This window comes from Galleria mellonella, unplaced genomic scaffold (genome assembly GCF_026898425.1).
Source record: "Galleria mellonella isolate WM207_F2 unplaced genomic scaffold, CSIRO_AGI_GalMel_v1 utg93, whole genome shotgun sequence".
NCBI classification, from domain to species: Eukaryota; Metazoa; Arthropoda; class Insecta; order Lepidoptera; family Pyralidae; genus Galleria; species Galleria mellonella.
This window is the reverse complement of record NW_026442176.1, coordinates 1,632,199-1,655,454: the sequence shown is the minus strand read 5'-3', so window position 1 is coordinate 1,655,454 and position 23,256 is coordinate 1,632,199. Positions and strand designations below refer to the sequence as shown.

The 23,256-nt window shown below is 32.0% G+C and overlaps 1 protein-coding gene and 1 long non-coding RNA gene across 2 annotated transcripts in view; one reads left to right on the top strand and one right to left on the bottom strand.

Moving 5' to 3' along the window:
• Positions 1–19,598, bottom strand: part of LOC113517043 (rho-associated protein kinase 2) — a 34,806-nt gene extending 15,208 nt beyond the window's left edge. Inside the window, exons 1-4 of the mRNA XM_026901561.3 lie at positions 18,982–19,598; positions 15,378–17,306; positions 14,856–15,016; positions 8,683–8,892 (exon numbers count right to left, since the gene is read on the bottom strand). Coding sequence (XP_026757362.2) covers positions 8,683–8,892; positions 14,856–15,016; positions 15,378–17,306; positions 18,982–19,162 — 2,481 coding nt within the window. The 5' untranslated portion in view covers positions 19,163–19,598. The remainder of the gene's footprint in view (positions 1–8,682; positions 8,893–14,855; positions 15,017–15,377; positions 17,307–18,981) is intronic.
• On the top strand, positions 187–8,344 carry LOC128202388 (uncharacterized). The gene is made up of 2 exons (XR_008253748.1): positions 187–522; positions 7,964–8,344. It is a non-coding gene; the product is annotated as an uncharacterized LOC128202388 (long non-coding RNA).
• Positions 19,599–23,256: the final 3,658 nt, after the last annotated feature.

Here is a 23,256-nt window from a genome sequence, read left to right as displayed (position 1 = left end):
ATTGAATATAATTAATTAGGGTTCCGTAGCGAAATATATGGCTGCTAAAGACTAGTATGTTTTATCACTCCCGTCAATAAAGAAGCCTACACAAGCTCCTAAATGCATAGTTGATCCATTATCAGTAAATTATGTAAACCATAAAAGATGCAAATAAAGATTTTATTAACAACAATATCTGCGGACGAGCAGGAAATTGATACGACAGTAAAACATTCCTGTATATTAAAGTGCAGTAATACATGTGTTTTATAGCGTACCACCAATGTCACGCTTCAATGTTTAGTCAGCATTCGTATTAAATAAATTCACGCCGCCCGCCAGAATGATTGCAATGACATCTCGCTAATGTAACACTGGCGGTGACAACATTGTCTATTTGATAAGCGACTTCAATAAGTCATTCCGCAAAAAAAAAACAGCGACTTCAATCGTGAAATGAACTACAAGCATCTGCTTCGAAGTCACATTGAAAATATTTGGATTTAGAACAAGAAATCGTGTATCAGACTTCATGACAAGGTACTTTTTTACATATGTCTGTGTACGTATATCTGTGACACCTGTCTATCATTAGAATACGAAGAAACAATGAAATGCAAAATGCTTAGATTCAAACAGACCTCTTTCATTCTTTCTTTCCTCCATATTCATCAATTATTTTTTTCTCAGTAAAATTTATTTTTTCCTCGAAAGAGTGCTAATTCTCTAGAGCTAGAAGTAGACTTCGAAAAAATTTCCAATTAGTGACTGGAAACAATTTTTGCCTTCGACGCAAGAGAGTTGATGGGCATGCCTTTTAATATTTTATATTGTAGATTTCAGACGAACAAAACTATTTCCAATGCCAATTTGGTTAATTTTTCCTTTAAAGCTAATTAAAATATTTTACAAATTTTTTGAAGAAAATTGTAAATCGTTTCAAGCATATCAAATGACGGTTCCCCTTTTACACCTGTCTTTTTGAAGTCACAAATTGTTTTATACGCAACAACAAGAATAAAAATATACAAAACAAAGAGGCGAAAATGTATACTGCACGTAATACTCGTATTATTTAATTTGTTCCTCCGTCGCTTCCTTTACAAACAACAATTGATACAACGCTCGAAGAGATAACGAATTCAAATATAGAGGTTTTTCTTAGAAGTTACTCGTATCTAGATGTTCCCTGTCGACAAGTAAATAAATATACTCTTTACGGTATTTTTATTTATAAATGTATATCATTACTAACTTTTGCCCGCGACTTCGTACGCACGACAAGGTTATATTGATCCACCGGAATAAATAGTGTGTGTGTATGTACTCGTACTTAGTATGTATATACCAAATTTCATAGTAATTAGTATAATTGGTAAGGCGCGAAGAAGTAACAAACAAACACATTTTCACATTTATAATATTAGTAAAGATATTGTTCTTATAAAAGAATATTCATACTAAAAAATAGCAAACATTTTATAGAAAATAAATCTGCATCAAAATACTATCAATTAAACATTAAATCTTTACTGTCTGTCTGCACTTTTTGTCTTCGCTTACTTCTTAACTACGTAACAGTTTCGGATATAGAGTTCACTGTGATTTAGACATTATCAACCGACTTCAAAAATGAGGAGGTTCTTAATTCGATTGTATTTTTTTGTTACCTCATAATTCTATCTTTATTTTATTCCAATTTGGATTTTGATTTAAATTTATAAACCGATTTGGAGAATCTTTATTTATCTAAAAAAAATATCATCAACATCATTTCATTCTCATTTAAATCAAAATACCTGGTTTTGTCACTATTGAAATTCGTTTCTTTTTTTTTTTTGTGGAATTAAATCTTAAATTATTTACGGAGGGTTTTATAGATTCTAATTTACACCAATTACGAATCCTAGACGGGTCGCTAGTATTGCAAATTGCTGTTGAGGCAAATACAATACTGATTAAATTATAAATTATTGCATTTAAAATATTAATTGTAAATTCTGTCAAATAAAAAAAAAAGTGAAATAAAAAGAAACAAAACTAATATAATATTACAATTCTCTAAAGCAACTTCGATATAACCACATTACATTCGTTTTTTTTTGATGGGTGAAAATGGTATGGTAACCCCGCCTGCGCTAACGGGATACGCTGGCGGAGCACCAGTGAAGGGTGATCGATGAGAATGAAAAGAGGCCAGTTAGCCCATCATGATGAATTCATCAGGAATTAACTATGATAGTTTCCAGGAGGAACCGCGAGAAGGTCGACCTGATTAAGTATATTGCTAGCAATGGGATTCTCAGTCTCCATTACTAACAATCCCTTTCCCCCCCATTACATTCGTTTGTACAAATCCGCGATACATGGTACGTATCATGCGTCACGGATCTACAATACGAACAAACGAACAAATGTCAACAAATAATGATTGATCTATAATGAAAATAGTCGTCTTATAATGAAAGGCATGTCACAAAATGGAAAACACAAGCTCACTGTATAGTACAGATATGGGTGACTTATGTTTTAATCTAAAGAACAAATCACAAAAGTTCAAGTTATAAATATCAAGGTTAACAGAGAATAGCTATTCATACAAGTGGAATACGTTACTAGTAAATATTGTGAATTATATTATAACATATAGTACGTCTCAGCGTATCCCGTTAGCGCAGGCGGGGTTACCACACCATTTTCACCCATCAAAAAAAAAAACATATAGTACGTGCACCATTCTTATTCTTACGACAGACATAATTTGATGATGATATCTTACAAATAAAGATAAGCTCGCCTTTGTACATTACATTTTAAAATTAAATGTTTTTATCACTATGTGTACAAAAAAATAAAGAAGGAAAGAACATATATTCATAAATACGTACATATACATTCACGCACTAAAATGTCTATTTAAACAAGCTAATTGGTTGTAGAGTGAGATCAATTAACTGACTATCACAGTAATATATAGATGTTAATTTATATTATGTACATATAAAAAAATTAATCACTCGGACACTGGTGGTTCCGTAATACTTAAATGTAATAAATATTCTCAGGACTGTAATCCTTTAATGCGATAGTCAGAGACTTTTTTTTTAATGGGTGATAATGAAATAGTAACCCCGCCTGCGCTATCGGTATACGCTGGCGGGGCACCAGTAAGGAATGATATGTGACGATGAGTAGGTCCATTAGCCCATTGAATGACGAATTCCATAGAATTAGCCAAGATGGTTTCCAGGGGCAACCGCGTGGTCGACCTGATAGGGTGTATTGGTAAAAAAAGATGCAGTTGGACCCGATTATTAAAAATCTCTTTACTATAGTCAGAGGCACTTGTCGATTGTTACCGTTGTGGTGAATGTAACACTCACATGCCCGCATTTCACCGAGCATTATTATTAAAATCCAGCGTGGCGGGAGGCGAGCCTACCACCGTCACTGGAATTAATTTAGTTAGTTATCTATTTTTTCATCAACACAGTGTTGTCGGAAATGTAAATTGATACTAAGTATTACTTCATAATGCTCTCATAACTTTGTCTTTAATATTCCGATTTGGAATTATAAATCGATTCGGAGAATTCGTTTTTATCTAAAAGTATTCTTTTACTTTAGAATTAGTCCCACAAAAATATTATCAAAATTGGTGCGTAAAGTGAGTAATTATCTGCTTGTATACTAAATTCTAATACACAACCTCTGCCGATATATAAGTCAGGATAGAATACCACTGAGTCACGATGCTATTAATTATTATATTGTAAAAAGATTGGAATTCTAAATAGTAACGGAATTGGAAATACAATGTGACACTACCTTTTCATCCTCAGTATGAAGCAGTGCAAGAGAAAAAAGAACTCGAAATAAAACTTAACCACCTGACTGGCATGAGCGGGCTACATCATCCTTCTATAAAAACCTATGCCCAGTAATTGAACTTTAATAGATTATAATGATTATGAAAAGAATTTACGATAAATCTAATAGAAAATATTTTACTAACATAATAACATTATATCTAAACGATGTTACATGGGAGATATTTAAGATAAATTTATATGCGAGTCTTAATAAAGGTAATAGAAGCAAAAACCATAATTGTTAGAAATTTTGTCTTATCTGTATGTATGATTATTCCGGCATCACGCAAAAACTTATTGCACCAAATTTGATGCGGCTGAATTTCTAAAAGTCTAATTTAAAATCTAGTATACGTTTTATATTGACACGATATCTAAAAGTGTTCAGTTTCATTACATTTACTATTTCTGAAATTCACACGAAGGAAGTAGCGGGCAAAAAGCTATCTTGTAGATCGCTGAAGATTATCTTGTCGATCATACAAGTGCATTAACTAATCTCGAATACTACTACCATCCAATCATTGAATTTTGAATTAAAAAAAAAACACGACATTATCAATTCTTTATCTAATAACAACACCCGAAGCCACAAACATCTGCAAACTCGCTGCGATACACCCATTCAACTACTAATACGTTACTTAACCTCGAAATTGTTTCCAATCAAGAGCAACTCAGCTATGTGTTCCTACAGACACTAGGTACATGTAGGGCTATATTATTCCGATATTTAGTCCACGCTGATAGATACGGTCACCCCATTTCATGCCTATCGTGTCCCTACAGATAAACAAGTCCAATTGATGAAATATGCAAACAGTTCGGCCATATCGTCCAGTTAGATACTACCGTTGCAAAATATTAGCTGATAACTAACTAGCTTTCTAAGTAAATTTTCCAACGCCTATATGAGTCATGATTTATCCTTGTATGTACCAAGACTTTACGTTAGAAATGTGTTTAAAATATTAATGACTAGCTTTATTTCGTGGATTTTTGCCTGCGTGAATTAGGACATATAGTGTCCTATGTTAATCCAAGATATGGTAACTATGTATCAAGTTTATATGTATAAAGTCATTCAACAATATCCAAATATCCTTAAATCTTTAAGAACTTTCACATTTGCAATATAATATTACATTTATATATAATATTATATATAAATTATATTATATATACTTTGTTATGTCCATGGTATTGTTCATGTCTATAGTAAAATTGTTACTATTACCACTTTCTTCAGATGGACCGTCAGTCTATTTGACATTTCAAGTCGTATAAAAAAATAATAACAATTTGGTACTTTAAATGCAGCAAATTATACAAATACAGAAAACATAATTAAGTATAAATAAATTATTACTGTAAATCTAATAATCTACTTGTAAATAATAATTTCATTACATTATTATGTCATTGAAAACAATTCTATATTAACTGTCAACTTTATGATTCTGTGAATCTTATGAATATTGTATTAATTTTGCAAATCACATCACTATAATATACCTATCAATGACTAAGACGGCGAACACTAGAAAAACCGCCGGCTACGTAAGCGTGTTTATTTATTTCGAGACTGCGTGCGCGCAGGTATATCGTATATGGCAAAAGCTGTGCATGTATACCGTTGACAACAATGAGTCACTGTTTCGTAATCCCAGGACACTATTTCGGCATGACGAGATATTAACGACTAGGTAACGATGATCACACTTGAATATACTTTAAAATGCATAACCATACGTTCCAGAATATTACTAATATAATAAAATAACAACTAGACTATGTCTGTACATGGAAGATATAAAGGTTAAAACAATATTTTTTAGAAAATATGTCAATCTATATATTTGTTTCGGGATCACACAAAAACAACTGCGTCAAATTGAATGCAGTTTTCACAGGTGTGTTCCTGGAGGTTTAATTTAAAATCTAGTATAGGTTTTATATTAATACGCCATCTAAAAGTAGTAAATTTCATTGGTTTTTCTACTTCTAAAATCCACACTTACGTTGCAGCGGGCAAAAAGGTAATTTAAAATAAATAGGTCAACAATGATGATACTAATTACATTACTAATTGATAATATTCCTTCTGGGCTCATAACCAGCAATGTACCACTATGGAATTAATTTTCGTGTATTTAATGGCCTAGAAGAACTAGTGAATTCGTCACGAGTAGAAAACTAAACTAATTTCAGTCCACTATCACCTATCATCGATTATTGGTACCCGCCAACGTAAGTCAATAGTAAGGCCACTTTAATATTCTAAACATATGGAATCGAATAAATGAGCTATGGGGATCCATTAGATCGAAATGACCCACTAAAAAATTAAAATTGTACTCTAATATTAACCAATCACGTAACAGTAAAACAATATTTTTCGATATGTAAATCGGAACCTCCAAACCTCAGAGAAACCAAGAATGCATTATATCTATAATACACTTAATTTCTCCATCAGTAGAATCTCAACAGAAATATAATTAATAATGCCAATAGATGAAATACATATGGACCTATGGGAGAGGTCCCCAGAATTTCTTTACTAATTACAGATAAAGAAAAGAGATACTAATATGTATATGTATGATCGTAACAATAAACAACTTTTAACGAACAACGAAACTCATATTCGATACTTGAAATATTTAAATCTTTAAAGACTCTAATTTCAGTGTAAAATTACACTGAAATTTATTATAGGGCTACTACCTCTAAAAATATGTTCTTGAACTGTACACAGGGAAAACAGATCACGAATATAATGAGTGCTAATAGCAGAATTTCCTTTAAGAAGTTATTATCTTTAAAGAAATTTAAATCTGTTATATATGGATCTCGATTTTTAGAAGAATAAGCATAAAGTACGAGAAGTTATACCCTTACCAAATAGATTTTGCTCCACAAAGAAAAATTGCTAAATAAATTAAAAACAATTTAATATGTTTCGTAGATATATTACATTTAAAATATTAGAGTAAAAAATTATTTTAATTTAGAATACGAATTCTATGTGCTGTGGTATCTGATACCGAGCAATATATGGATATATCGAGGTTTCAAATTAACCGAGAACCAAACTTGGGAACTGACTTACACAAAGCTACGTGATTCGCCGCAACGTCGCGGAGACGATCATTTTTACAAATAAATACGTAATGTTCAATGAAGTATTAACGTCATTATTACGCTTATTTATTTTAGTCAACATACCACAATACTTAGTAGTTATTTACAGAGCATCAAATAATTCATAATAATAAGAACATTTTGCACGTACAAAGCTAATGCAAAATTCGACGTATCTAAATTATAGAAATGACATACTGTTGAAACGTTACAATGCATACGCAATTTAAGGCAACATTCCTGAGATCACATGTTGTGATGTTTACACTACAACATTTATATGAATAATATCACTTGAATCAATAGATAAAGAATATATTTTTCAACCGACTTCAAAAAAGCAAGAGTTTCTGAATTCGGTTGTATATTTTTTAAATTTGTTACCTCTGAAGTAACAAACTCCAACATTTATAAACTGACTTAGAAAATTCTCTTTTTTTATATGAAAAGACATACTTTCACATTGATCCCATATAAATTTTATCATAATCGATTTAATAGTTCAGTTTTCGAATCAAAATATTTGTATTGCCATCACAATTGAAGTCAGTGTTTTTTGTGAAATAAAATAAAAATTTTCTTAACTATTTATATCTTGGCCATCCGACCCGGCTTTGCACAGGTAGTAGTGTTAAAAAAAATATATAGTCTATATTTCTCACTAACAATATAGCTATAGATGAAAGAATTTTTAAAATCAGTTGAGTAGTATATGAATTTATCCATTATAATCTTCACAATCTTTATAAGTACAGAATAGAAATGGCTAAAGCTCAAATTTATAATGTGTCTAACTTTTTCATACATTGCAGGAAAAATTATAACAATATTTATATGTAACCGAATATTCTATTATTAATTACTCTTTTATTAATTGCAATAATAGCAAAAAACAATATTTATTAAAAGACTAATGAAACAAATACTTAATTGTTGTAAACATGTTTATAAAAACTTTTCAGAGATCCTGTAATTCACAAGTTCTACAACGCAGAATGAGTCGACAATGTTTGATGTGTGGAGCCGACATTCCAACAAATTAATTGCCCATGGTACATACATTTTGAATAAATATTCATGTCTTTTAAATACGTCCCATTTTGATAATTCATTGTACCTACGACCAAAACAATATCTCAAAATAAACAATATAGCCTGCCGACTTCTTTGTCTGTATATTTGCTTAAGAGTACGAAACTACTCCTCGTGCGATTTTATTGCGATTCTCACCTTCATTAAACTACGCAATTTCTCTTTTCTGTATATAATTTAAAAAACAATCTAGTATCATAATGTCACAAAACTACGAAAGTAAGAAATATAATAGTTTGATTTTAGAATAATACGTTTTTTTCTATTTTGTTATTATGCCTGTTATAGAAGATATTATTTTTTTTTATTTTCAACAGACTTGAAAAAAAAAGGAAAAAATTCTCAATTCTGTTATAATTTTATATGTTTGTTACCTCAGAACTCATTATAACGTCATTTATAAACCGATTTGGATTTTTTATCTGTAAGAATATATTTTCAGTTTCATTTTCCTTTCGATTTTATCAAAATTTGTTTTTATATTTAAAAACTAAAGCAAGTTCTGCCAAAGTTAAAATCGTTTTTTTTTTTTTTTGTGGAACAAAGCTATTTATTTTATGGATCTATACAACGTAACCGTGTAACTCACCCTTGCATAATACATGTCCCGCTCGGCGCTGGTCGCAGCCATTTTCTCCTCAATCTCATGCAATGCTGAACGAACGGACTGAATCTCCCGGGCGCGAGCATCCCTTTCTGCGTTAGCGGCGCGGGTAGCTGCCTCAGCCGTGGCCGCCTCGCTGCTAGCTGCCAATCGCGCAGTACGCTCTTGTTCCAACGCTGCGGCTAATCCCACGACCTGTGTGCAAAAACGCATTATTTAGCCATTCTTCATCTCAACTGAAGTTACAAAAAAAATAAGAAGATTTTTAGATCTGAAATAGAAAACGGGAAAAGCGCGGGAAACGTTTAAAAAAGCGGGAGTGTTTTTTGATCTTCTTTAAATTAATTTTATTTTTAATTATATAAGGATTAGTTTTATTTATATATTGTGTATTAGATTGTATATATAATTGTATATTTTGTAGTAATAGTGTTTGTTGCTGTAAATATTGGTAAGTAAATTACCTATATTAATTAGACATTATGGATCCACCTATAGACCCTGGGGGGACAACCCCCCAGGTGTCTGCAAATATAACTATCCCATTTAATAATAGTTTTGATATATTGGGTGAATCTAGTATGGACACAGATGGTTCTAGCGTTGCAAGTTCTAAACGTAAGCGAGTACGTGGCGAACGTCGCATTTGCAAACATTGCAATAAAAAACGAAGGAGGCACACCAAAGGTCTCGAATCTAAAATTAAAGATAGTGATTGTCAATGTATTGAGGATGAGAATCAAACTCTAGTATCAATACCAGTTGTAAATAATACCGAGTCTGTTAAACCTGCTTCTCCACCCAGTACTTTAAGCAGAACTTTGTACAATGCCGAGGATGTAGCTCCTTATGTCGTTCATGTACAAAAAAATGAAACACATCCTAATGATAACACTACATTACATCCTATTGCATTTGGTCGCTTTTTACACACTAATAAGATAAATAATATAGTGAATGGTAGCCTCAAAAGAATAGGAAGAAACCGTTTATCGCTTTCTTTCTCAAATTTTGAAAATGCAAATGCATTTTTAAATAATAGTCACTTAGAAACACATAATTTTAAGGCATTTATACCTTCTTTCCATGTAACCCGTATGGGAATTGTGAGGGGTATTCCTAAAGATTGGACAGAAGAGGAAGTAATCCAAAATATATCAGTACCTATAGGTTGTGGGAGAATTCTAAAAACCAGAAGAATTAAGAAAAAGACCATTAATGAAGGACAACCAAGTTTTATTAATACTGAAACCATTGTTATTACTTTTGATGGACAAATATTACCAAAAAGAGTATTTATGTTTTACACATCATTAACTGTAGATTTGTACATTTACCCCACTATCCAATGCTATAACTGCTGTAGGTTCGGACATGTCAAGATGCAGTGTCGTTCAAATCCTCGGTGTTATAAATGCAGGCAAAATCATACAGGTGATAAATGTGAAGTAGATGAGGAAAATGTTTCTTGTATCTTGTGTAATGGTTCTCATTCAGCAATTAGTAAGAAATGTCCTGAATATGCACGTCAGAAAGCCATTAAAGAAACAATGGCCCACAGTTGTGTTTCTTATGCTGAAGCATCAAAATTTCATCCTCCCACTTCTAAACTATATTCAGATGTATTAACATCATCATCTCCGTCCAATAAATCTCATTTTCAATCTTCTTTCCTCAAAGAGAAATCATCATTACCACATATTCAATCATCACATAAAAAAACAGTTACACTTAAACCACGCTCTCCTCAAAAAGCACAACAAGGATATGATCGTTCTGACCATGAAGCCATAGTTAAGGAATATAATATTCCTGCTCCCTCTAATGGTTGTGCATTATCATCAAATAATATTGACAATAATCAATCCATCTTTGATATTATTCTCATGCTTATTAAAGTGTTATCGCAATCGAAAATGATACAAACAACTTTACCACCGTCCAACGATGCCATTTACAATGTATTTTCTCAATTATTAACTTCTCACAATGGATTACAAAGTCCTAATAATTCAGTGGAACTGTCGTAGCATAACAAACAAGAAATCAGACTTATTTTATTTGATTAATAAATATAATCCTTTTATAATAGCTCTCCAAGAGACTTGGTTAAAGCCAGGATATCCTTTTAGGATTTCAGGCTTTACAAGTCTCCGTGATGATAGAGCTGACGGATATGGCGGTGTTGCCATATTGGTCAAAAACTCCCTTCCTTTTTCTTCTTTTTCGCTTCCTGTATATAGCGGCATTAATGCAGCTGCTATAATTATAAATGGTATCTGTTTTGTTACTTTATATATTCCTGATCCTACATGCCAAATATATTCACAACTAGAACAATTATTTTCAATTTTACCTAAACCTTTTCTCGTAATGGGCGATTTTAATGCTCAACACCAATCGTGGGGCAGTTCTACTTCTAATTTTTATGGTGGAAAACTCCTGACGATAATTGACACTTACAACTTATGTATTATTAACTCAGATGTACCAACACGTAGAACTGCACCGAATGAAGGGTTTAGTGCTCCTGACATTTCAATATGTTCTTCTGATTTAGCTTCTTCACTGTCGTGGTATCCTCATTCCTCTACTTTCGGAAGCGATCACTTTCCCCTCATTCTTTCTTTTCCAATTTCCATTCCCTCAAGTCGAAAGAGTGGTCCTCGGCTTAAATATAATTTATCAAATGTAGACTGGAATATTTACAAACAATATTTAGATAATAAAATATCGGAGTTACCTATTGTTTACCATGGAAATGAACATCAATGTTGTAATGACTTGATGATAAATATGAAGGAGGTTGCTGATTTATTATTTCCTGTTAAAAATAGTGCTTCAGGGAAAATTCCCTCGCCACCTTGGTGGGACAAAGATTGTACGGAAGCAATTAAAAATCGTAAAGAGGCTGAAAAAAATTATAATAATTACATGACACCAGAAAATTTTGAAATTTACACCGCAGTTTCACGTTCTACTCGAAAACTACTGAAAAAAAAGAAATTAGAAGGCTGGAGAAGATTTTGTTCTTCTATCTGTCCAGAAGTTAATTCATCAGTCGTTTGGAATAATATTAAAAGATTCAGATCTGCCTTTAGTGATCATACATCACGTTCTGCACTCGATTTAACTTTAGCGAATAAATTTTTAGATCGTCTTGCTCCTAGTTATGTGCCGGAATGCCTTTACAATATTTCTCTATCCGTCTCTGACGAATTATTCGAACTTGACTCTCCTTTTACTCTAGTAGAACTTAAAGGTGTTCTAGCTTCTATTAAAGACTCTGCACCGGGAGAAGACGGTATACCGTATTCCTTTTTTAAAAATGCTAGCGATGCGACATTAATTTACTTTTTAAATATAATTAATTCCATAATTATTTCGGGAAATATACCTACTTCATGGAAGTCTCAGATTATTATACCATTTCTAAAGCCTCATAAACCACCTTCTGAACCATCTTCATACCGTCCTGTTGCACTTTCCTCTGTCTTACTAAAGCTAGCTGAACATTTAGTGAAAAACCGTCTAGAATGGTTTTTAGAAAGTAATAACTTACTATCCCCGAACCAGTTTGGTTTTAGGAAAGGTAAGAGCACCTTAGATAATGTGAGCATTCTTATTTCAGATATTCATATAGCTTTCTCACAAAATTTGTCAATCCTCTCAGCCTTTTTAGATATAAATTCTGCCTATGATAATGTAATAATTTCTATTTTAAAAACTAAATTACAAGCTCTAAATGTACCGGTAATGCTTTCTAATTTCATTATTAATATTTTATCAGAAAGAACAATATATATGAATTTAGATGAAGATACCAAATTATCTAGAACAGTATGGAAAGGCCTTCCACAAGGATCTGTTCTCAGTCCAATCTTATTTAACATATACACATACGATCTAGAATTATTCCTTGATAAATCCGTCAAAATTTTACAATATGCTGATGATCTTTTATTATATTTTATTGCGAAGTCCATAGAATCTGCTTCTGCCAAATTATCTGATTCATTAGATTTGTTAAAAACGTGGTTAGATGCAAATGGTCTTAATCTTTCTGTAACCAAGAGTAGTGTAGTTTTGTTTTCAAGAATGAGATCACCGCAACAAATTAAGGTGCTTTATGATAACTCATACATTCCTATAAAGACTGAAATTAAATTTTTAGGTATCGTGCTAGATAATAAATTAACAGGTCTGTCCCACTGTAATTATATTTCTACGAAATGTGAGCGTAACCTCAACATTCTTAGGTGCCTTGCTGGAGTTTGGTGGGGAGCACATCCCGTTTCACTAAAACTTGCTTATAATGGTCTTATAAGGAGTGTCATTGATTATGGAACTTTTTTGTTAGCTCCAGGAAGTTCATTTGCTTTTAAGAAATTGGATTTAATTCAATCAAAGGCCTTGAGGATTATCTCTGGAGCAATGAAATCAAGTCCAATCAATGCTTTACAGCTCGAAGTCGGTGATCCACCTTTGGTTTTAAGAAGACAATATCTATCTGATCGCTTCTTTTTTCGTTGTTTACAATTATCTGATCATCCGCTTATTCAAAAGTTATCTCAACTACATATCTTTATTTCGTCTTCATCTTATTGGAAACATAAAAAACCTCCATGTTTAATACAAAGTTATGAAAAATATAAATCCATAGAATCTCCCACTTTTACATCGTCCTGTTTTCCCATTTATAAATGCTCATATCAATCTTTAGTTTTATCTCCTAATATTAAATATGATTTTGGGTTATTAAAAAATGATTCAGAATTGAATGCCAAATTTATGTTTATAACTGACATTGAATGGAATGAATGGCACTACATCTTTACTGATGCATCAAAACCAGACAATAGCGGTTGTGTAGGTGTGGGTGTGTTTCATTCACAATTTAATATCGTTCAAAAAATTAAACTTCCACCGGAGTCTTCAGTTTTTACCGGGGAATGTTATGGTATTTTAAAAGCTGTAGAATATATACTTTTAATGAAATTACATAAGGCAATAGTTTTCACTGACTCTATGAGCTCTTTGCAAGCTCTAGCCAAATATCCGTTTAAATCAAAACCAGTTTATCCCATTATTTGTGACATAAGACAAAGTCTTTATCTTTGCATGTTGAGAGGTTATTCCGTTTCTTTTGCCTGGTTACCAGGACACAGTGGTATTAGCGGCAATGACAAAGCTGACCTTATTGCAAGAGAGGCTGTAACTTGTGGTGATATGTATCCGTATCATAATTACTGTAGTGACCTAGCTTGTCTCCCAAAAATATATTTAAGGTATGCCTGGAAGGAATATTGGGAAAAAACAAGTACAATAAAAGGAAGATTTTATCGCCTTATACAACCCGATATTCCTTTCAAACCATGGTTTTGTAAATTAAAGCTTGGAAAGACCGCAACAACTATTATAACTCGTATGCGTCTAGGTCACGTATGCACACCTTCTCATTTATACAAGCTTGGTATTGTACAAAGTTCGTCGTGTAATTGCGGTGCTGAAGTGGCGGACTTGAATCATATATATTCTTCTAATTTATTTTATTTATTTATTATTATATTTCTCACCACAAACAATTAAGGACTTAACATCTATAACTTGCAAAACATTTTAGCAATATTATTTGTGGGAGCTGGTGCCTGTACTAGGTATTAAACCTGTATTACATATTATATTCTAATCATATTCTTCTCATGTTCTAAATTTGACCACACCTCCCTTTTTAATCATCTCCGATCCATCCGTGTTCCATTCCCAACTTCTATTCTTACTCTACTTTCTTCCAATGATCCTATTATCTATAAAATACTATCTTCATATATATATGATAACAATATTAAGATTTAGTTATATTACATGAATACATTTATAGTTGCATCAATTGCTTTTCCTATATATTTATAAGTATATTCTCATATGTACAAGTATATGTTTCATATCCTATAAATATCCTAGACCTAATCCTTATCCTTTCTAAATTCGTTTGTGTTAGGTATTTTTATTACTATTATCGTTTCCCCGTTTTGTTCTTGGCAAAATACCCTAATATCGGGGTGAACGCCACAAAAAAAGAAAAAAAAAAAAAAAAAAAAATAGAAAAAGGGTGTGTTATGTGTTTTTTATGAGTACTAGAATAAGTTACTACATACCTTTTCACTCTCCTGACGATGTTCCCCTTCGAGTTTCTGCAGGCGTTGCTGCATCTGCCTATAATCAACGCTCAACATCGACATCTGACGATCTTTCTCCTGACATACAGACTCGGACCGCTGTCTTGCCGTCTTCTCTTCATGTAATTTACTCTGAAGAGCTGTTGAACGGCATAAACATTACTCCACTTTGTCATTGTTAAAATACAAAAAATATTATTAGTAATTTACACAGGACATAACTATAATAAATGTTATTCATAGGTTTTGGAAATAGTCATCAAGGAACAAAGAAAAAAGGATAATAATTGTGTCATATTAAATATACATACTAGGAATTATATTAGCAAACTGGACAATACCTTTAAATATTATATCCAATGCTCCTGAGGCATGCAAAAATGGAAGTGTATTGATATATAATTATTTTAGGGTTACACTTACAAAATAGCTCATATAAATATGAAAGGAAAATAGCATGAATTCTAAATTGTGGATCACAAAACTATATATGAAACTTACCTTTGACTATTTCCAAATTGGCTTCCTGCTTAGATAGCATCTGAGATCTCTGAGTGTCTTGATGAGCCCGTAATTCTTGTTGGTAAAGATGTTGAGCAGCTCGTAGTTCATGCGCCAGAGAAGCACATTCCTTTTCAAGTGATGAAACACGTTCAGACAACTGCCTATTATCAGCTAGAGTTTGCGATAGTTTACTAGATGTCCTTTCTAACTCGGCGTGAGCTGCATTTAATCTACTAGTAGCATCCGCCACAGCTGCTTCAGAACGTTGTTTGGCGGCCTTTACGGCCGCTAATTCATCAGACAACACACTGCGCTCACGTTCCAAGGCGTCTCGTTGTGCACGCAAATTCGCAACAGCACCATCGTTCATAGCAGCGGCGGCGGCTTGGGCGGCCGACTGCTCTGCCGCCTGTTTTCTAGATTTAGCCGCCGCTTCGGATTCTTGTTTTAGTTTCTCTCTTACTTCTGTTAATTGCTTCTCTAAAGCGTTGATTTTGTCATTGTAACTCTGTAAGTTAATAAATTCTTTTGATCTCTTACTTTGTTCCTCTTCCAAACGCCGCTTAGCTTCAATGTAATTTGCTTCAGCTTTCTTTTTAGATTCTGCTTCTATTTCAGCTTTTCTCTGTAGTTCTTTTAGATTGTGCCTGAGCAAAGCTATTTCTTTGTCCGTATCTGCTATAATTTTTTTGCTTCTAGATTCTCTCTCACACAATTCTTCAACTTGACCACAAAGGATTTCTTGACGGTTTTCCAATTTACGTCTACTTTCTCTTTCTCGCTCTAAGAGCTTTTCCAGTTGTAATATAGCTTCAGATCCAACATTATTGACATGATTATTAGAAATTGTATCAACTACATCTGCAGGTTTTAACTTGCCTCCACACAATTGGTAATCACCATTGTATGTAAAACCAACAAATGGTAAATGATTACCTACAAAAGCTTTAGGCTCAGGAAAGGATTCATCTAAGGCATCTGACTTTTCAATATCATCAAAATTTCTTGTGTCATCATCACTAGACAATTCAGGCACCACTGGTGGAACTGAATCCCTAAGGTTTTCAAAACTCCATTGATCATTGATAAAGAAAGGATGTTGTTTTATTTCATCAACACTATTCTTACCCAATCTTTTTGTCCTATCTGTCAAGAGGCCTCTGATGAGAGATTTGGCTTCCTTTGAAATTTCAACATCATCAGGAAATTGTAAAGAATTTCTATGGTCCATTATTTTTCCATATGTTCCCACTAAGCTATCTGCATAGAACGGTGGATCACCAATTAACATTTCATATAAAAATATTCCCACAGCCCACCAATCACATTCACGTCCATAAACTCCTTCACCATTTTGTGATTGTAAAACTTCTGGTGAAATATAATCAGGTGTTCCGACAGCATTACTAGCACGTACAAGACCATCAGGCCCCATCCTCATGCATGTGCCAAAATCAGCCAATTTTAAATGACCATACTTATCAATTAACATGTTATCTGGTTTTACATCTCTATGCACAAAGCCCATACCATGTATGACATCTAAAGCTAGTACAATTTCCATTGTGTAGAACTTTGCCCATTTCTCTGGTATATCATAATTAGACATAAGGCTAACAAGGTCACCACCAGGCATATAATCCATTACCATATATAGATATTTGAGATCTTGAAAAGCATAGTGTAATTTTAAAATCCATTCTGAATTTGCATGTGCCATTATGTGTCGTTCCTCCCAGAAGAATGTAGAGTCTGACCTCTTGATCATTTCAACCTTGCTGAGAAGTTTCATGGCATACACCATTTGTGTGGACTTATGCCTGACTAGTTGTACTTCACCAAATGCTCCACGGCCAATTACTTTTATTAGATCAAAGTCAGCTGCCTTCATACGCAAATCAATAATATCTGAAGAAAATTCCTCATCTATAACAAAATAAAGTTATATTTTAGTAACTTTAAGATTATTTACAACCAGAATATTTGTCAACATGTTATTATATATTTGTTTACTTATGACAGTTACACTACTTCATTTATATGTAAAAATAATATCTTCAGCCAATATTCTAATAAACAAAATTTGAAAAGCTACTTTAGTATTTGAAAGCAAAATAAATACCACATATTGAACAGATACAGTTACTGAGACAATACTAGACACAAAAAAGCACAAATAAAATTCTAAATTGCAACTCAACTTTAGAATTTAAAAAAATGCAAGGTACATGAAGCATGCATGATTATAAATACAAGACTTTATTAAACATATGATATACAGATACATTTTTAAAATACAGATTAAGTTAACACAACTGTAAGAAGATAAATTGCATTTTGTTAATTTAAGAAATAATTGGTAATAAAATTCTTCCTTTTGAATATTAACTTACTCTTATTTACTTTATGTAAGTATACAGATATTCCGTTACAAAGACTAATGGCAAATATTGTACACAAGTTACACATGATTCCAGAATGATGTGAGAATTAAAAATAAAAGAATTGTTAGATTATAAAAAAAAGAGGATTATTCCAAATAAGGAAAATAAGATTCATTAATGATAGTAAAGAGTATGCTTAGGACACAGATGTCTCTTCTTTTATTAATACTCAACCATTAGGTTTGTGAGCAATGTAGTCATATTTATACAGTTCAAGGATGCAATGTAAAAGGGTGTTAAGTAACAGGTCCAACTTATTAAGCTGCTCCTGAGGGATATTAATAAGATACACATTAAGATGATCTATACATAAAATTAATAAGGATTGGAAAATATGCAATTTACCGAATAAAATTTTAAAATTATAATTAAACATATTGTTTGACAAAGTAGTGAGATTTATAGTGAATCAAAATATAGATAGATGTGTTACTAAATCAATATAATTAATGTTTATGTAAAAATTGTAACAAGACTGAGTTTGTTTACTAGGGTTGTTATTGTGGAAAACCAAATTATGATACTAGATATATATATTTCCATTTTTAAATCTTGATTGACTAAAACAGGTTATAAAATACTATATAATCTGTTTTTTCCATAATCAACATGATAAAATTTTTTATGTATACTTATTAATAGTATATAAACAAACAAACAACCACTACACAAAAACCTATTTATAAAAAAATCTCAATTTAACTATTTGTTTATTTTATGTGCTGTTATTTTGATAAATACATGCCAAGACTATTCCCAACTTGTGCCAAATAAAGAAAAAAAAGAAAAACAGAGTTTCCCAAATTTGCCATACCACAAAAATAGTATAAAACATAACTAATTGGAAAATTGAGCAAGATATATAAGTTAATATTAGATATCCTCCTGCCTAGTAATTGTCTACTATTTTCTTATTGTTAACTGACCTGAGTTACTTCTTTAAAGTAAACACCATTTTATAACATCTATCAATATTTAAATGTAAAATATCATTATCTCATGCCAATTCTCCTGCTACAGATATCATTTTTACCATAGTATTTAATATTTCATAATAGTTAATATTATATATACAATGTTTACTAAGCAACTGTTTAAAAAAAAATATAGCAACAATAAATTATACTTATTGAAGGACTTATTGAAATTAAACTTACATCTACTTGTGTAGGCTTCGACATTTTTCATACGACGGATCGCCGGGTGGACACAGTCGGAGACGAGCGCCGTGACCGTGTCGAGCAAGCAGTCCACGTTGCCAGTGGATCGCGGATCGCAGAGCCGTTCCTCAAGGGCACGCAGCCGCTGGAGACGCTCCTCGTCTTTTATTGTCTCCATTCTCAACGGTTTCTGACGTCCCCTGCCACAGAGGCTAAACGCCACCACACATTCTCCCAATTGCTGCACCAAGTAATAACTCCACTCTCATCACGACGCATCAACAATACTGTAATGTTTTGTCATTTCATGCCACTATCCGATGGATAGCCTACCAGTTATTCGTTAACTTATGTTTCATTATCAAAATTTTGTCGCTACAACTCAAAATGACAGCAGATAAAGGTGGTTCTCACAACAAAGCATATGCACGTTTGCAAACATTAACTTAGAATGGTTCACATTTACAACGTTGGCTTGAATAATGATCAAATTAGCACTCTTAAATGTAACAATTATTGGCACTATATTGAAAAATAATGTAAAATTAGAAAATAACCAGCCGCTTGATTGATGAACGATGGATGATCAAACAATAATGTGAAGTTTGCTACGTTCGAAAAGTTCGCAATGGCGACTGGTAAGCAACTTTTCAACTTTAGTAGGTCTTTTCTTAGGTATAAATATTCTTAATTGTGTAAATATTCTTAGTTGTGTCATTAAGTATGTTCAACTCATTATATAATGGAACTAAATCTAAAAAGCAAGTTTTTTAACGTTGAATAAATTTAAAAAATATCTACATAATGCAAAATATAATGTCTACTGTTTTACAAATTAAAATCATTAGACATTATATAGATAAATACCAATACAATGACAATACACATTATAAAAACATACATTTAGAACATACTGACAAGAAGTTTATAATATTGTCTATCTTTAATAAAAACTATCTGTGGCAGCTTTTCAATACCAAGTACAAATGGCAAAAAAGCATCATATTAATTTTGGAACACTTTGTATTGAAACAAAAGTATCAGATTGATCTTATTTAAAATATCCAAACTTCCGAACCTAAGAAGAAGGAATGATATAATAAAAACTATAAATCTCCATCCAAATGTTGCCTGGAAGAGATCGCTTTTAGCGATAAAGTCACCCATTCTTTTCTCATTGTGATTATTTCTTGTAATTGTTTATATTTATAATAAGTTTACTATTGTAATCTTTTGGAGAAAACAATAATGAATATCTATCTATCTAAATCATATGGTTGCCTCTTTTCTTCTTATGCAAATATATTTGGTAAAAAGAGAACAAAAGATAAACCTGAAAATGCTATATAAGCATACATATTGTATGCTTATATAGCAGGACATGGAGATACTATTTAACTGATGTAATACCTTAATTTGACATATGATCCACAATAAAAACATTTGTATTTATTTGTATTTGCACTAACCACAACCACTTGTCCCTTCACATGGGTCATCATCAGGTAAAGGTGCTACGCCCTTCTCGACATATTCTTCTTCACCTTCGCTGCAGCTAAATTGACTGTCGTGACTGTCATCGGCTTCAGTTTACTTGAATTATGAAGTCCTCTAATGTCATGTTCGTTAGTCATTTCGCGTGGCCAGTACTTTTGCTCGAATCTTTTGATATAGTTAATTTGCTTCTTCCAATCATCGGGTGTTATAGTTAGTCCTTTTATTTTACTATCATATTGCTCAACATTTTTGTCTACTACGCGTTGTTAAATGAGATTCCAAATGTGCTCAATGGGGTTGAGATCACAGTTGTATGGAGGTAGTCTTACGACTTCATGCTGATATTCTTTTAATAGTTCATCCACTACGTAACGTTTTTTTGGTACATGTTTTTTCAACTGTTCTAATAATTCTGGCTTGGTCCAGTATTCTTCAAAAGAAATGTGGTGTTCTTGCATCCATTTTTTTATTTCACAGAACAGAATATTAATAACAACAAAATATTAATAACAGAATTTAACAATTGAAATGGAGCGCGTCGAGACAGTGTGAATGCTAATCCAAACAAATTTTTTTTGTATACAGTACCACCGTTCTTCACAGACAGAGCTAGCATATGAGCGAGATAGCATGAAACCGTCCGCCATTTGCAGATTGTTTCTCTAACCGCACGAGTTATAACTTCTATACTAGTTTTGTATGTATGGATTTGGTCAAAAAATATCATGCCAACGTTTAGTTAAATGATGAAATCACATTATTGCCAACATAACTAACAAAAATACTGTTAAATGTGATGCAAATAGCTACCATCTAAACTATTTGTGGAGCAGTTTTAACTTTGTATTTCACATTTCTTTTTATTTTGACGTGGGAATTACAACTATATACATACATACATATCTATCATGCCTGTCTCTCATTAGGATAGGCAGAAACAATGGAACGCCAAATGCTTCGATTCAAACAAACCTTATACAACTATATATAGTTAATATTGACTCTATTATAAGATCTACTCTAGAAGTAGACCAGATATTAAGGTATGTACAAGGATACAAAACTTGTGTTTACTATCAATAATATACGGAATTGAGACCTTAAGGTAATATTGCATAATATAATAAATATGTCTAAGAATCTTTTGTTTCATTTTGGCCAAAAAAATATTCATCGAAACATGTAATTTGACATAAAATTTATATATTTTTTTCCCATGATTTGCGTTTCTATTCTCAAAGTATAGTATAATTATAACCCTATTCGTTTCCATTTTGAACATCTGGCTGGCCAACATAACAAGAAAAGGGGGTCTTTCTTATATAGACTGGTGAAATATTTCTGACCGAGTCATTTTATATGACTTACATGAAATGCGCTCTCTTTTCCCTTGATTAGTACGCAATACGTTATACTAAAACTACGATTTATATATTCTAAGAGATTCTAAGGCAATATATACATATACAGTAAATTTCATTTATTAACAGGACCTTGGTTGTAGTGACCATTTAGCCTATAGCGACCAGCCTATAGCGACGTTAAATCTAAGCCCCTTGAATTTAAAACATATTTTAATACAAAATTCATGTGGCTATAGTGACTTTGGATATAACGCCGAAAATAGAATGGTCCCTTCATCGTCGTTATACTCGATATCCACTGTATATTGTCATTTGTAAGACAGAGGTAACTTATAGAATCCATACAGAATTAAATATCATCATCTGTAAAATATATAAACTAAATTTATATGTTAGCAAATAAGTACCTAAGTAATTTTGTTAATAACATAATTTATTAACGCTCCTTATCATCTTGACATTAGAGGGCGCCACCCTCGTGTGAATGGTTAGCAATAACAGATCTATTATAAAATACTTCTTTCGTTGCTTTTCATAACATTTTCCTCACTTCATATGAAAGAATTCATTAATGAATGAATGACAAAAAAAATTAGTGTTACCTAAATAAATATTTACATATTCAGAAAATTCATGAGTAATTTTATTATTTAAGTTCAGAAAACGCAGAAAAAATATTTAAGGTTATAACATGAAATTATATTTTTAGATAATAAATATTGAAATAAAATAAAGGTCTTTAATCTTCATAATCTTCTTGCTCGTATCCTAATTTTTTGGCGTTAACGTATATATTTTTATCAATATTACTCAGACTTTCAGTTTTTGGACCTGCTGACATTAACTGAATATTAACTGAAACCATCGTGAACAATTCCTGTTGAATTCGTCACGATGGGCCAACTGACCTGCTTCATCCTCACCTATCATCCTTCCTTGGTGCCCCGCCGGTGTATACCGATAGCGCGAGTGGGGTTACTATTGCATTATCACCCATAAAAAAATGACCGGCTGTTATCAAATATTGAAAATATTCATTGTTGATAGTGGTCGAATAACTTGAGTATGGTGAATTATAAATAATATTTTTAACAGATATAATGATATCGCAAGAACAACTGTCATCTATTATCTTCGAATACTTGTGATTTATATCTGTTATGATAAATACCCAAGTACCTTATAATTATAAGTAATATTATTATATTTTCGTTTTACTTTAACTATAACATTTATAAACATCTGGACATTTTTATAAACATTATAAATGAATTCGCTCAAAAAAATTATTTATATAATTTTCTTGTTTTAGAAATTAATTTTGGTTATTTTTACAAATATTCCCATGGAACTCTGTAGTAACTCCTATATTATTTTAAGTAGGTGGCAATAATTATTTATTTCGATCATA